The 14,330-nt window shown below is 52.4% G+C and overlaps 1 protein-coding gene across 6 annotated transcripts in view; it reads left to right on the top strand.

Moving 5' to 3' along the window:
* RGS3 (regulator of G protein signaling 3) overlaps positions 1 to 14,330 on the top strand; it is a 139,513-nt gene that overhangs the window by 57,476 nt on the left and 67,707 nt on the right. For all 6 annotated transcript variants that reach the window (XM_005902468.2, XM_070375050.1, XM_070375052.1 and 3 more), the window contains 2 exons: positions 6,083 to 6,194; positions 12,916 to 12,959. In XM_005902468.2, coding sequence (XP_005902530.1) covers positions 6,083 to 6,194; positions 12,916 to 12,959 — 156 coding nt within the window. The remainder of the gene's footprint in view (positions 1 to 6,082; positions 6,195 to 12,915; positions 12,960 to 14,330) is intronic.

The raw sequence follows: 14,330 nt of genomic DNA, 5'->3' as shown, positions 1-14,330 counted from the left end.
AGAGAATGGGGGCTTGTTGCCAATCAGGCCCTGATTCAGAGCTGGGAGTGTGGTTTGGCTGAGTTGAGAGGCAGCTTTGGGTGGTGGAAAGATCAGGAAACTTGAAGGCAGAAAGATTACAGCCAGCTCTGTTTTGCTGCTGGCTCACTTAAGACTTCTTCCTTCTTCCTCAGTCTTCCCATCTGAATAGTGGGGGTGTGTGTGTCTCTGAGGCAGCCATGGTAGGGTCTGAGGTTGGCTGATCTCGAAGGGTGTTTCGACCTCAGCACAAATGCCTCTGGGACATTTTGTGTAGCTGCAGTGTAAGCAGGCTGCTGTCGTTTGGTTTGTTCGACAAGCAGACCAGAACTCATATTTTCCAAGTGAGCATTGTCTCTTTCAGGGGGGTTTCCCCGGGGAGACCACAGGCTTATTTCCACCACCCTGGTGTCGCTTACCACATTTCTGGACCTCCTCTTCCGGAACTTTCTTAAGAACCTTGGCATAGCTTCTGAATTGCCTCCATGGGAGTAAAACTTCATCTGTTGAGGGGGGTTTCAATTCTAAGAACAGGAAGTCCTTTGGAGCAGTTCTTGGTGAGTAAGTGTGTAGTGGAACTCAGTCAGGTAGCCAAAGGTCAGAAATGGAGGTGTGGCTGCAAATTCACAAGACTCAGAAGAAGACAGTTAGAAGCGGCAGCCACCCTGGAGTACACCTGTGTGTCCAAATGTGCTCTTTTGTTCCCTCACTCACTCACGATTAAGCCCACAAACATTAAACACTTCTTGTATAGCCTTATTGTGTACGCATTTTCCATGCTGGGTCCCTGGTGGCTCAGACGGTAAAGTGTCTGCCTACAATGCGGGAGACTGGGGTTCAATCCCTGGGTTGGGAAGATCCCCTGGAGAAGGAAATGGCAACCCACTCCAGTATTCTTGCCTGGAAAATCCCATGGACGGAGGAGCCTGGTAGGCTACATACAGTCCATGGGGTTGGAAAGAGTCGGACACGACTGAGCGACTTCACTTTCACTTTCACTTTCCATACTTGATCCCAGTTAACTCTTTTTTTTTTTCCCCTGAAATATTTAATTGTTAATCTGACTGTGCTGGGTCTTCACTGTGGCATTCAGGGTCTTTAGTTGTGGCTTGTTCCCTGAACAGGGATCTAGTTCCCTGAGCAGGGATCGAACCTTGGGCCCCTTACATTGCAAGCATGGAGCCTTAGACGATGGACCACCAGGGAAATCCTGATCCTGATTAGTTCTTGCAGCTTCCTGAAGAGAGGAACATTTGACCCCAGTCAATAGATGAAAGTAAGCCTCCAGTGAGATTAACTGGCACCCAATGGGCTTCCCAGGGTGGCACTAGGGGTAAAGAACCAGCCTGCCAATGCAGGAGACGTAAGAGATGTGGATTCGATCCCTGGGTTGGGAAGATCCCCTGGAGGAGGGCACAGCAACCCCCTCCAGTATTCTTGCCTGGAGAATCCCATGGACAGAGGAGCCTGGTAGGCTACAATCCATGGGGTCGTTAAGTGTTGGACACAACTGAAGCGACTTAGTAGGCATGCAAGAGTCTCAAGGCTCCAAAAAGATGTAGCCACAATTAGCACTTGGGCTCTCTCTGGCTCAGCAGTGCTTTCCAGGATCCCATGCTGCCTCTGGTGTATTTGTTTAAAAACGAATTAACAAACAGAAGCTGAAGCCAGGGTCTGATAATAGTTAATAGTCTATCTAAGAGTTCTTCATCCAGTGGGTCTTTGGAGCCCTAGAACTAAGAGACCCCTTCTGAAGATTGAAAGAAGAGATTTGAAGACAAGTAAAAATAATACACTCCTTTTTCTTGAAATATGATAGGAAGCAAATATGTGGATCTTGGTAGCCTGTCATGCTATTCGGGCCAAAAATACAAAGCAATTCAAGAGGAGTTTGGATAAGTTTGGAGAATCACAGTGAAGGCTGGGTCCACAGGAGTTGTCCGTTCTAACTGCTTTGCTGGAACTTTCCCGCTGATTGTCTTCCAGCCTGTTCTTGAGTCTGCTGAGACAGTCCCTCCAGACAGTGGTTTTTTTACTAGAGAGCGCTAATTTGTCTCAAGTTCTCCCTGGCGCTGTATAGAGATCTTACCTCCTGGAATGTTCCCCCTTGGTTCTTTGTCCCCTCTCTTCTCTGGGCATGCTCCACGAGCTGATCCAACCCCACACCCTGAACTGCCCTCGTCACACCTGCTCCCAGAAGTCACAGACTTGATTAATGTGCCCTGAGACCAAACTGGCGTTTGGGCACAGCCTTGTTTCTACATTCAAATACTGGTTATCGAGCATCAGCAATGGAGCCAGGCCCTGTGTTGGAAGTTCCAGGAGCTCCGTGGGGCTCAGGGACACACCCTAACTTTACATGCTGACTCACTGAGTTTACCATTAACTCAGGCACCAAGATCTTTTCTGCCAACATGCCCTTAGGTAAGATTGCTGGGAAGAAGTTTGGTTAGGACCATGTGGGATTAGTGATCCTTTAAGTTGCAAGGATTTCCTAACCAAACAAGCCCTCAACTCTTGACCCTTTGGGAAAACAGAAATGTCCTTGGAGCCAGTGTGGGGAGCCACCTGGCGGCCCCCACGGCCTGCTGTGGGAGGCAAGCCGGTCACTGGGCTGTGGAGATGGCCGTCATTGCTCTGTGGGCTGCCGTGACCTCTCGTGGGCTGCTGAGGAGGTAGGAGAGGGGGCCCACCTGCCCTCCCCAGGCACGCTGGCCTCCCTGCCCTGCCTCCCACTGTGCGCCAGCTCTGTCCTTTCCCTGACCCGACTTTTGGGGAAATTCTTCATTCAGGCCTTAATCACTTCCTGTCTAGACCACATTCTCAGCTCTGGGAATCTGGGCCAGAGCAGCGGCCTGGGTCTTTTCGCACCTTGCTAGTGGCTCTTCCAAGTGCCCTCCAGCTGGCTCTTGTGGGCTGGGGCTGGGTTTTTTTTTTTTTTTTTTTTTTAGGCTCCTCACAGACTGTCTCCTCTGACCCCTCCCCTGCCAGCTTCCCTGAGGGTCCGGAGGCCGCTTCCGGATTTCCACTGAGTCAGTCAGGGGAGTCTGAGGTTCGCCTTGTGCGTGCCTGGTGCAGAGCCTTTCTCTTTCCCGCTGCTTGGATGCTGACATCTTCTTCTCAGGAACCAACACCTAAAATCCTTCTGAACTCTGGCCCATGTTCGTCCCTGTCTTAACTTCATGATCTTGTCTCCATCACCCCTCTCTCTGGGTCCCAGCTTGGATTCTTTCACATTCAGGGATGGGACAGCTGTAGGCATGTTGCTGCCTCCCCACACAGTGAGAGCTCTAGGGTCAGCCAGACTTGGGCACCGTCCCTGCCTGTGTGGCCTCCGACAGGTCACTTAACCTCTCAGAAATACAGGGTCCTCCTCTATCCAAGAGGGCAATGATGTTTACAAGTCAGGATCCACCGAGCAGAAAGTAAGTGCTCAATAAATGGAGACTTCTGTGGGCCGTGTTGGGTCAGGGCTGTGATGGAAAGGGGGTTGGAGAGGGTCCCCACCAGGATCCCTTCCAGCCCAGCGCTCAGGAGACCTCATGTTTGGTCCCGTAGGAGAAGCCAGAGCCGCCCCGGGAGCCTCCTGCTCAAGGGTGCCCTCTGTTTCTGTGGCCTGGATTCTGTCAGATCTCTGTGTGCCAAGTCATCCTAAGAAAAACACGTGTTTTTAAATTATAAAAGTAACAGGTTCTCATTGCCAAATAATGCAAATCAAACAAATGTATAAAGTAAAATCCTCTCCACAGTGAAGACTGTGATGAGTATCTTAGACACGAAAGTATGTAGAAATATAGACAGATTTATGGGGCTTCCCTGGAGGTCAGTGGTTAAGAATCCACCTTCCAATGCAGGCGACCTGGGTTCCATCTGTGGTCAGGGATCTAAGATCCCACGTGCTGCCGGGCAGCTAAGCCCATGGGCCGCAACTACCGAGCCCAAATGATGCGATGAAGGTCCCTCATGTCAAAACTAAGACGCAGTCCAGCCAAAGAAATAAATACTTTTAAAAAATATAGACAGATGTACAGTTCTGCTTTACAAATTTGGATTATATGCTAGGTATTTTTGCACATTGCAGTATTCTGATTTATGACAAATAGATTTCCATTTCTGCCCGCATAGCTCTATTTTATTCTTTTAATAGTTGCATAAAATTCTACCATATGAAGATAGCATCATTTAGTTTATTCATCTTCTCTTAAGGGGATTTTATGTTCTTCTTTTTTTTTTATTAAAAAAATGCTACTGAGAACATCCCTACACGTTCACATTTATATGTCCTTGTAAGAATTCCTGTAGGCTAGAGTCTTAGAGGTGGAGTTGTTAGGTCATCTGCAACAGTCTGACAGCTAAACGGCAGCATGCTGACCGTCTGAACTTGAGCAACAAGCCAGCGTACACTCACTGTGGCCCTTCCATAGTGCGTGCGACCCTCTGGCGGACTCTTCCTACACCAGATGAGGTGAAATGTCAGATTTTGATACCTCAAAGGGAAGTCCACACAATTAATAATATTTTGTTTTCTTCAGAGAATCTAAAATAGGATTTTTTATTGCTTTTGACTAAAGGCCACTGCAGGATTTGCAAAACAAAGCTCAGTGTAATCCTTACTGGCATTAGAGGATCAAGTGGATTTTTTTTTAGCATAAAACTATGTGGAGCATGCCTGGTGGTTTACCTATAATGTCTAAAAATATCTTTCTCCTTTATTTTCGGAGCAGCTAATGCATCAAAGAGATAAAAGTTCTGTCCATGTCTGTATTGGAGTGTAAGTAACTGACTTTTTCTTGATGTGATTGTGCATGGATGCAGTTGAAATTATCTGCAAGGAACTTGGTAAGAACATGCATATGGCATGATGCTTCAATTCATAGTCTACACAGAGCTTGTGAGAGAAGCCCGTAGGGAGCCCGGCAGGGACTTTCCCCCTGTTTGCATGGTTTTCTCAGATGAGAAAACTGAGGCTGAAGGGATTTGGGGACTTCACCAAGTTTTCATGGCTACTTAGTGGGACAGGAGCCTCAAATTCTGACTGCAAGTCTAGTGCTTTTTCAGCCAGACACTTAGAGGGGGATGCACGTGAATGTGGTATCTCTTGCAGCTCAAGGTGGCTCCAAGCCAAGGGCCCTGGTCTGGAGATTGCAGAGGCATTTGGTCAGGAAGGTGGGCCTGTGGCGTGTCTGACTATTGAGAGGCTTGTTGTTATTCAGTTACTCAGTCATGTCTGAACCTTTGCGACCCTGTGGACTGCAGCACACCAGGCTCCCCTGTCCTTCACTATCTCCTGGAGTTTGCGCAAATTCATGTCCTTTGAGTCAGTGATGCCATCCAACCATCTCATCCCTTTTTGCCCCCTTCTCCTCCTGCCCTCAATCTTTCCCAGCATCAGGGTCTTTTCCAATGAGTTGGCTTTTTGCATCAGGTGGCCAAAGTATTGGAGCCTCATCTTCAACATCAGTCCTTCTAATGAATATTCAGAGTTGATTTCCTTTAGGATGGACTGGTTTGATCTCCTTGCTGTCCAAGGGACTCTCAAGAGTCTTCTCCAGCACCACAGTTTGAAAGCATCAATTCTTCGGTGCTCAGCCTTCTTTATGGTCCAACTCTTACATCCATACATGACCAATAGAAAAACTGTAGCTTTGACTAGACAGACCTTTGTCAGTAAAGCAATGTCTCTGCTTTTTAATATGCTGTCTAGGTTTGTCATAGCTTTCCTTCCCAGGAGCAAGTGTCTGAATTTCATGGCTGCAGTCACCATCCAAAGTGATTTTGGAGCCCAAGAAAATCTGTCACTGTTTCCACTTTCCCCGTCCATTTGCTATGTTGACAGGCAGGCAGAGGTCATCAGGCCTGGAGGTTGAGGATGAAGGATAATTTTTATTCTGTTAGGTTTTCCCACTATGAGGAGCAGGCACACTGAGCGTCTGCTCCTGGTTCTGCCCAAGATGACAGAGACACGAGATGATGGCAACTTGTTTCCTGGCCCTCCAGGGGAGCCTGTGGCTCTGGCCTCTGGGGCAGTGGGGCAGCTGGCTCTGTTTGCTCTCTCACCATGCAGGTGACACTGTTTGCCTACTCAGACCTGCTGCTCTTCACCAAGGAGGATGAGCCGGGCCGCTGCAACGTCCTAAGGAACCCCCTCTACCTCCAGAGCGTGAAGCTGCAGGAAGGTGAGTGCTTGCCCTAGGTGCCCTGGACTGCCTCCGCTCTCGCCCTGAGTCCTCCTCCTGGTCTGGGCAGCATGGATGGGATGTGCGGTCAGGCCCCGCCCGTGGACTTGGCTCTCAGTCACTGGTGTTCCAGTCTAGGCTAGCAGTCCCCGCTGTTCACCCTGAACTTTGCAGGGAGATTTCTGCTCCAGCGAGGTTTGGGGAAGGCTCGGGAGTGGAGTGGGAAGAGCGCTGGGTTCAGACAGACCTGTGTTCCAAGCTTGGCCCGGCCCCTCACTACCTGTGTCACCTCAGGCAGGTGACAAGTGTCCAGGCAAGTTCCTGGACCTCTCTGAGCCTGTTTCCTCATGTGCAAATGAGGATGCCAGTAGTAACTCAGAAGGCTGCTGTGGAGGTTAAATTAAGTTTGGTTGTTCATGCAAAGTGACTGGCTCACACCGCGCACCCAGGCAATGCTCATAGCTCTCGACTCACCACACACATCCAGGACAGGAGACCACTGCTGCTTCCCCCAGCCACATGCCCCAGGCCAGAGTCCGGGATGCTGGCGCAAGGAGCTGGCCGGAGCTGGCAAGCAGGAGCACGTGGGAGCGTGGAGCAAGTCTCTACCCGAACTTGCCACAGTGGCCCTGCCCTCCACTCGGGAATGGGAAACCAGTGGGAGTATCTGTGGAGTGGTTTGGTTTGGTGCCTGAGGTCTCTGCTGTAAGGGGCTCGGTTTCCTCTCCCAGGTTATGAAAACAACACCAGACCTGTTTGAGCCCGGGTGGCAGGGGCAGGGAGGAAAACATTACCCAGCGAAAGAATTCTGTTTTGACGGCTTGTGCTCCAGGAAAACTTCCTGCCTGTTTGCAAACCCGGCCTGCGCGCTCGGTGCCCCCACCGCTCTTCCTCCTTAGAAACCCAGGCCGTGTGAGAACCCCTACTCCCGCAGCCCCACAGGAAGCCACTTACAACTTCTCTTCTCTGCCCCTGGCTTCCTCCTGACCACTGAGCAGGGCGGCCACCGAGGGGAAAAAGCAGGTCACCTCGCTGGGGGCCGAGGCTCTCCTGCGGGGCGGGCTGGGCTTGACCAAGGTCATGGTGAGGAGCAGTCCTCTGAGCAAGTTCAGCTCAGATCCTGAGGTTCCAGGGAGCCCCCTAGTGCCTGCGGGAGGGGGGCGACTCTGCCCTTGACTTTGCTGCTGCCACCCCCCCACCCTGCCCCTCTATCCCTCACACCCAGCTTTCCCTGCACACCCATTCCCATGTCTCTCCCACCCTTTGGACACACATGCACTCACACGCCTGCCCATCCCCAGCTCACACAATCTAGGACCCTGTCAGATTTGAGGGGTGCTGGTGGGAGGCTGTGCTCGGTAATACACCTTGATTGATGATAAGAACCAAAGTGAAAAGTGTGTTAGTGGCTCAGTCATGTCTGACTCTTTGTAACACTATGGACTGTAGCCCACTAGGTTTCTCTGTCCATAGGATTCTCCAGGTAAGAATACTGGAGTAGGTAGCCATTCCCTTCTCCAGGAGATCTTCTCGACCCAGGGACTGAACCCGGGTCTCCTGCATTGCAGGCAGATTCTTTACCACCTGAGCCATCTCTTGTTCTGTTGTGCTCACCACACACGTCTGGGGTCTGCAAGCCCAGGACCCTGGCCTGCTCAGCCTCTTGCTATAAGGAGGGAGGGGAAAGAAGAGTTACAAACTGGCTGTGCATTGGGTGGGGATTGGGAGCCATACGGCAGAGGAAGAGCCGAGGGTCATAGCTGGGAGGGGGGTCCTGGGCTCCGCATTGCTGCTGACCTGGGGAACAGCGTCAGCTGGTCCTTTCTCCCTTTTCTGGACAGCAGTTTTTCTTTCAGTAGTCAGGGCTGGAACACAGTCCTTCACATTCCCTCCAGGCTCTGATGTGCTCACACGGACCTGAGATTGCTGTGAGAAGATGGCCAGCGCCCATTCATCTGGCCTCCACCTCTGGCCTGGGCCGGGGTTTGGGGAGACGGTGTGGGTGGAGTCTACTGAGAACTGGTTGAATCTTCCCTTCCTGGAGGCCACAACCCCAGGCTTGAAGGGAGAGGCAGGGTGAATGCCATCTACCACTGGGTGGCTGCTGGCCAGGGTGGGTGGTGTCAGGCCTTGGGATGTTGTGGAGAAACCTCCCCTATGCTGAGTTCCCTGTGCAGTCATGGCCTCCCGGGGCTGGAGACTGGGGGTGGCCACAGCCAGCCCTGCTCGGGAGAGATGCCCACAGCCACTGGAGCTTATTGGGTTGTTATGTGAGGGATGTGTATGTGTGTGTGTGTGCCTGTCCTGGGTTGCCAGCCAGATGTTCTGGTGCAAGGCGTCTCACCTTTCTCCAGCAGTGTCAGTCAGCAAGTACAGCAAGCGTGGCTCTCCAGGGAGCCCAGGAACTGCTGGGAGCAAAGGAAGTGGCCCAGAGACACTGAGCTCTCAAGGTGCACGTTCCAACGCTTAGACAGCTTTAGATTGCTTCCCAGGCATTTGTGGAGCTCTTGCCTGCTGCCCTGCCCTTGCTCCCTGAGACAGCCTTGTGGGTCCTGGGGTTGGAGAAGCCCAGCGATCCCTTCTCCAGCCGTTGGAGTTGGAGCCGCCGGGCCCAGTGTCCTGAGTCCTGGCGTCCACACTCCTGCCCACCTCCGCCACGCCTCCAGAGACTCGCTGCAGCAACGAGGCTGGCTTTTAGGAAATGTATCCGCGGCCTCAGCTGGAGCCTCTCTTGGCAGAATGGTCTCTGATTAACATTGCCAGTGACTCCTAAGGTTTCTTGTCTCTTTCAAATCGACCTGTGTGGGGAGTTCAGTTTGGGGCAGAGAAGACGGTAAACACAGAACACGCCCAGCCTTTCCTGTGGGCTGGGGCTGGCGAGGGCCATTCCCTGGCAGAGTAGAGTCTGCCCCACCCAGGGAACAAGGACTCTCCATGTGATGTGTCTGAAGGGTGCTTGGCTCCGCTGGCCAAGCCCACTCCCAGGGCCGGGCCCGGGCACGGAACATCGTGGGTGCCCAGTGAATGTTTGTTGGGTGAATGAACGGAGGTCCGGAGGGAGACGGGAAGCGAGGCCTGGGGTTAGGGGCCGGGGTGCATGCCTCCCTCGCTTCCGGCTGGTGGCCACTTAAACCTTGCCCTCCCTCCTCCTGCCCAGCTTCTCCCAGGCTTCAGCCGGGGCTGAAAGGCAGTGTAATGGGAACAGGCGGAGAGCTGGCGCTAACAATTGGGACATCTCCGGTCAGCCGGGGCCCATTGTGGTCTCTTCCTGCCTCTGCCGCCCACTGGCTTTGCTGTTCTTTGTGTTTCTGCATCCCAGGCGGCCCGCATCCCGCCCACAGTGTATCTTCCTGACCTGCCCTGGTCTCTCAGGATGGCCTGGAAATGTCCAGCTGGTTCTTGGGTTCCCCAACCTCCCTGAAGAGTCCATGCGCCCCGTCTTGGAGCCTCAGCCGCTTGGGTCCTGGCTGCGGGAGCGCTTGGAGTTAAATTTAGCCGGTTGACATTTTCTGAGCGTCTCCTCAGAGCCCCGCTCAGTGCTGGCCGCCAGGGTAATAGCAGAGACAGAGACATAGTCCCACTTAAGGAGCCCATGGCCTGGTGAAATGACAGATGAGTAAACCGGGAAAGGGACAGAGTATGACCTTGTGGTCAGAAATGGGCTTTGGAGGCCGGGGCTCCTCAGTTCAAGTCTCAGCTCTACCATTTGCCCACTCCCCAGGCCTCAGTTTCTACATCTGGAAAATGGAGACAACAGCCCTCCTGGCCTGTCTCACGAGTGGAGAGGACTTGGTAACTGGTTGATTTGGGATCTAAGGCCAGGCTTGAGAGAGCTCTGGAAAAGTGCCAGAGGGGTCAGACCTGGACCAGGAAGCCAGTTCTGGGCTCCCCTAGCTCGTGATTGAGGATCACCCTTGCATAGCCCATTCCCTTGTAGCTCACTTGGTAAAGAATCTACCTGCAATGAAGGAGATACAGAAGTTGTGGGTTTGATTCCTGGGTCGGAAAGGTCCCCTGGAGAAGGAAATAGCAACCCACTCCAGTATTCTTGCCTGGAGAATCCCATGGACAGAAGAGCCTGGCAAGCTACATTCCATGTGATTGCAAGAGTTGGACACATCTTAGTGACTAAACCACCTCCTAACCAGCCCAAGGTCCACATTCCTTGGTTGGGTTCACCCAGAAACCAAGTGGCTCCTTGTTAAACTTCAAAATGGTGCAAGTGGTTGGAGTGCTGGATGGAAAGCCCAAACGTATGCTGCCTCATGTCCCCTTTCCTTTACACTCGCCCCCATTTCCATACTCTGGGAAGTCCAGAGCCCACACCTGGGTTCTGGAAGGGTTTCAGGTGGGGCTGCAGTTTCTCTCCTGGCTCAGCCACCCTGCAGCCTCTTCTTTCTGCCGCTGCAGCTCCTTACAGGACCGCTGGGTTCTGAGTCTTGCTGTCCTTATGTGAGGCTCTGAGCCGTGCTGAGTGCTGCTGCCCCCATTCCGTCCTTCCCCCAGAGTGCTGCCAGCACAAGGCCAAGACATGGAGCGCATGTCAGGGAGGGTCTGCAGCAATGTGGGGGGTGTCGAAGCACAGAGAAGTTTCAAGGCAATCCATCAGTGATCCCTTGCCACTGGGAATATATGTTCTGGGTCATATCCTCCTGACCTTGGCCTCCTGTCTCCCTGAGGCTCCCAGCATGCTGGCTTTCCCCTCCCTTCTAGAACCTTCTCTTCTCTCACCACCAGCTTCTAAAACCCAAATTTCTGTTATTTTCTTACATGGATCTTTTTGTTTCTCCCTTGGCACTAAAGTCTGCTTCTGGAAAGTCAAGGAAACATCCTGGTTGTTTTCTTAAACAAAAGAAACCACCTCCCCTTGTCTCCACCCTCAGTAACACAAGTAACTGGCAGAAGCTTTGAAATTAGAGGTTTGTTCAACATGATTGACTTCTTATGCAGGGTTCCCCTCCCCCCACCAGCCCATCTCTAGGTGGGGAGAAGCAGAAGGATTTATTCTAAGTCCAAAGCATACCCCCATTTACTTAGGAGCTATTTTTATCTGACTCTGGCTGGCATCCCTAGCCTTAGGGATAGACTTGCCCAGGAAACTGCCCATATACTTGTTCCGAGAGGGCCTGGTCTCCACCCACGTGAGGGCCTCATTTACTACTTTTCTTAGGAATAGAAAAGTTTTCTCTCTTTTTTAGGGAAAAAAAAAAAATCTGTTTTTTTCCTTGCCACTTTTACTTTGCAATGCATTTTGGTTTTGGGTTTCTTGGTGTTTATTTTTCTTTTGACAATTTCTGCGATTCAAGTGTCTGTTGAGGGTTCTGCTTTGAGCCTAGCACTGGTCCTGCTTCCTCAAGGAGACAAGGGGCTGGGTCGGGCCCACGTGGTGAGCCCTTGAGAGGTAGGTGTGCAGTGGTTCAGAGTGTGGACTCTGTGGCAGGTGTTCTGGGTATAAGTCTTGGTTCTTCCCCCTTCTCCCTGAGGCGGGTTGCTCATCCCCTCTGCCTCAGCTTTCTCACATGAATCGTGGGTGAGCATACCCCCTGACTCATAGGGTGGTCATGAAGGTCCAGTTTATGCACATGAAACCTTTGGCGCCATGGTTGGCACGCAGCACTGGGTATGCGAAAGCTCTGTGGCAGCTTAAGTGTTTGCTGTTGTATGTGCTGTGTGGTTATTTCCCTCAAAAAGGACAACCTGCCCCGTGAGGGCGAATGCTTGAAATACAGGAAGTTGCTAACCACCCCTGGCCTGTGCTTAGATGAGTGGCCCGTGGGGAGGGCTGCCAGGTTCTGAGGAGCAACCTGCAGTGGTCAGGGAAGGCAGCCTGGAGGAGGCGGCAGGGCTTCCCTACCCTGGCGATCCCTTGAGCACAGCTGGTGATCCTCCACCCCCATGCCTTCGCTCATGCTGTTCCCAGCTTCCGGAGCGCCCTTTCTTCCCATCTTGAGTTCAAGCTCAAAAGGGTCCTCCTCCAGGAGGCCTTCCCCGACAGCTGGGGCTTATCTCCTGGCTCTTGTGTTTCCGAAGTACCCAGACCAAATCACTTTCTGCCCTAGGGTGGGTATTCCGTCTCAGCTGCTCTGCTGGAGGAGGGGCAAGCGGCCGACAGGTTTCCCAGCTGCTGCCCAGGTGAAGAGGGTTTGGGGAGTGGTTGAGCGTTGGATTCTAGACCAAGCGTCAGAAAACTCTGGGAGAACACATTGAGGGGTTGGGCCTGGGCTGGGAAGCCATCTCTAGGCTCCACCCAGCCTGTGACTGGGGATTCCCCTCTCCCCACTGCACAGTCCACAGAGTCCACGCATTCCTCGGTGGCTCCTTGTGGCATTTCAAAATGACACAGGCAGTGTGCTGCCTCTGTGTCCCTTACCGCCAGGGGCATGGTGAGAAAGACGCCCCCTGGGTTGGCTGACAGTCCCCTGCACCCCGTGCATGGTGCCCGGAGGCTGCTCCTGGCTGCCTCTCATGGAGGGAGAGCTCAGCACTCCTTGGAGCAGGCTGACCTGCAGGCACAGGCCTCACAGCTGTACCTCAACCTATTTAGTGACCAAGTGGGCTTTCCTCCTGAGATTTCACTGCCCCGAGAGCCTGCCCCTTCTTCCTCTTTTTACAGGAAGTACCACACACAGCCCTATGGGTGAGAGAGCTGGTGGAGCTCAAGCAAATGGTTGAGACTCTGTAGCCAATTCTAATGCAAGCGTTCCTTTTTGTTCCCTCAAAGGTTCTTCAGAAGACCTGAAGTTCTGTGTGCTGTATCTTGCAGAGGTGAGTGCTTCCCCCTGAATTTGAGGAGAGGGTTCAGTGTCCCGGGGCTGGAAGGAAGATGTTGGGCTGGGTGCGAGTGCCGGTTCTGAGGCTGTCTCCACACCTGCTCCTGTGGTGGTTCTGGGCAGGTCCACGAGGCAGCGCCCTGCTCTGCGGAATGGGACAGAGTGCTCCGCCCCAGTGTCTCTCACCTCTGTGTAGAAGAGTGGTGGACATGAACATGCTTAAAGGGGAAAGAAGGACCCTGTGGCCTCCTGCTTAGGACTTCCTGGTCTCCAGTCCCTGTAAGGGTCACAATGAGGATGTGGCCTGTCAAGTCAGGCATCACCCTATTCGTGGTGGCTAAAGAATCTGCCTGCAGTGCAGGAGACCTGGGTTCTATCCTTGGGTCGGAAAGATCCCCTGGAGAAGGCAATGACTACCCACTCCAGGATTCTTGCCTGGGAAATCCCATGGATAGAGGAGCCTGGTGGGCTACAGTCCCCAGGGTCACAAAGAGTTGGACACGACTGAGGGACTAACAACAGTCCTCTAGAGAGGGCCCTGATTCTCGTGCCCACCTCTTTTCTCCTCTCTTTCTGGAAGATACCACCTACATCCCCCTCCTGCAAGGTCTTATCAATGTTTTAAAAAGGCCTTCCCCTGGGCCAGAGAATACACATGGAAGAAACCATCCAGCATCTGATGGTGGGCTGGAGTAACACCCACTCAGTGGGTTGAATGCTCCTCTCTTCTTCAGGCTGGTTATCCCAGTCCCATCAGAAGCTCAACTGGACACTGTGCCTTTGCTGAGCTAACTGGAGGCAAACAGCTTATTGCTTGATGTGTTTTGGGAGATGAAATATCATTTATTGTTGTAGTTCAGTTGTTTGGTTGTGTCTGACTCTTTGCGACCCCATGGACCGCAGCATGCTAGGCTTCCCTGTCCTTCACCATCTCCCGGGGTTTGCTCAAACTCCTGTCCATTGAGTTGATGATGCCATCCAACCATCTTATCCTCTGTCGCCCTCTTCTCCTCCTGCCTTCAGTCTTTCCCAGCATCAGGGTCTTGTTCAGCGAGTTAGCTCTTCGCATCAGGTAGCCAAAAATATCATTACCCAGGGGTTTAATCAAAGGAGGCCTTGGTGATGGAAAAACAGAGCTACTGAGCCAAATTTTTTTTCAATTTTCAGCAAATTTTCTTACTCCTTATACCTCTGTTCATATGAGTCTGCTACTAGTTGCAAGCAGGGATTCGTTAGACCCATTCCTTCCTTCTGCTTCTGTTTGTCTGTCTTACCCAATAACAGCCCTGGGAAACTGTCCGTCTGTGGGAGAGTGCACTGGCCACACGTTATGGGTGAGGCCTAGTCTGTGCTGGCTGGCCAAGGG

This window comes from Bos mutus, chromosome 8, assembly GCF_027580195.1.
Source record: "Bos mutus isolate GX-2022 chromosome 8, NWIPB_WYAK_1.1, whole genome shotgun sequence".
In the NCBI taxonomy this organism is placed as follows: domain Eukaryota; kingdom Metazoa; phylum Chordata; class Mammalia; order Artiodactyla; family Bovidae; genus Bos; species Bos mutus.
This window is presented reverse-complemented; position numbering and strand designations above follow the sequence as displayed.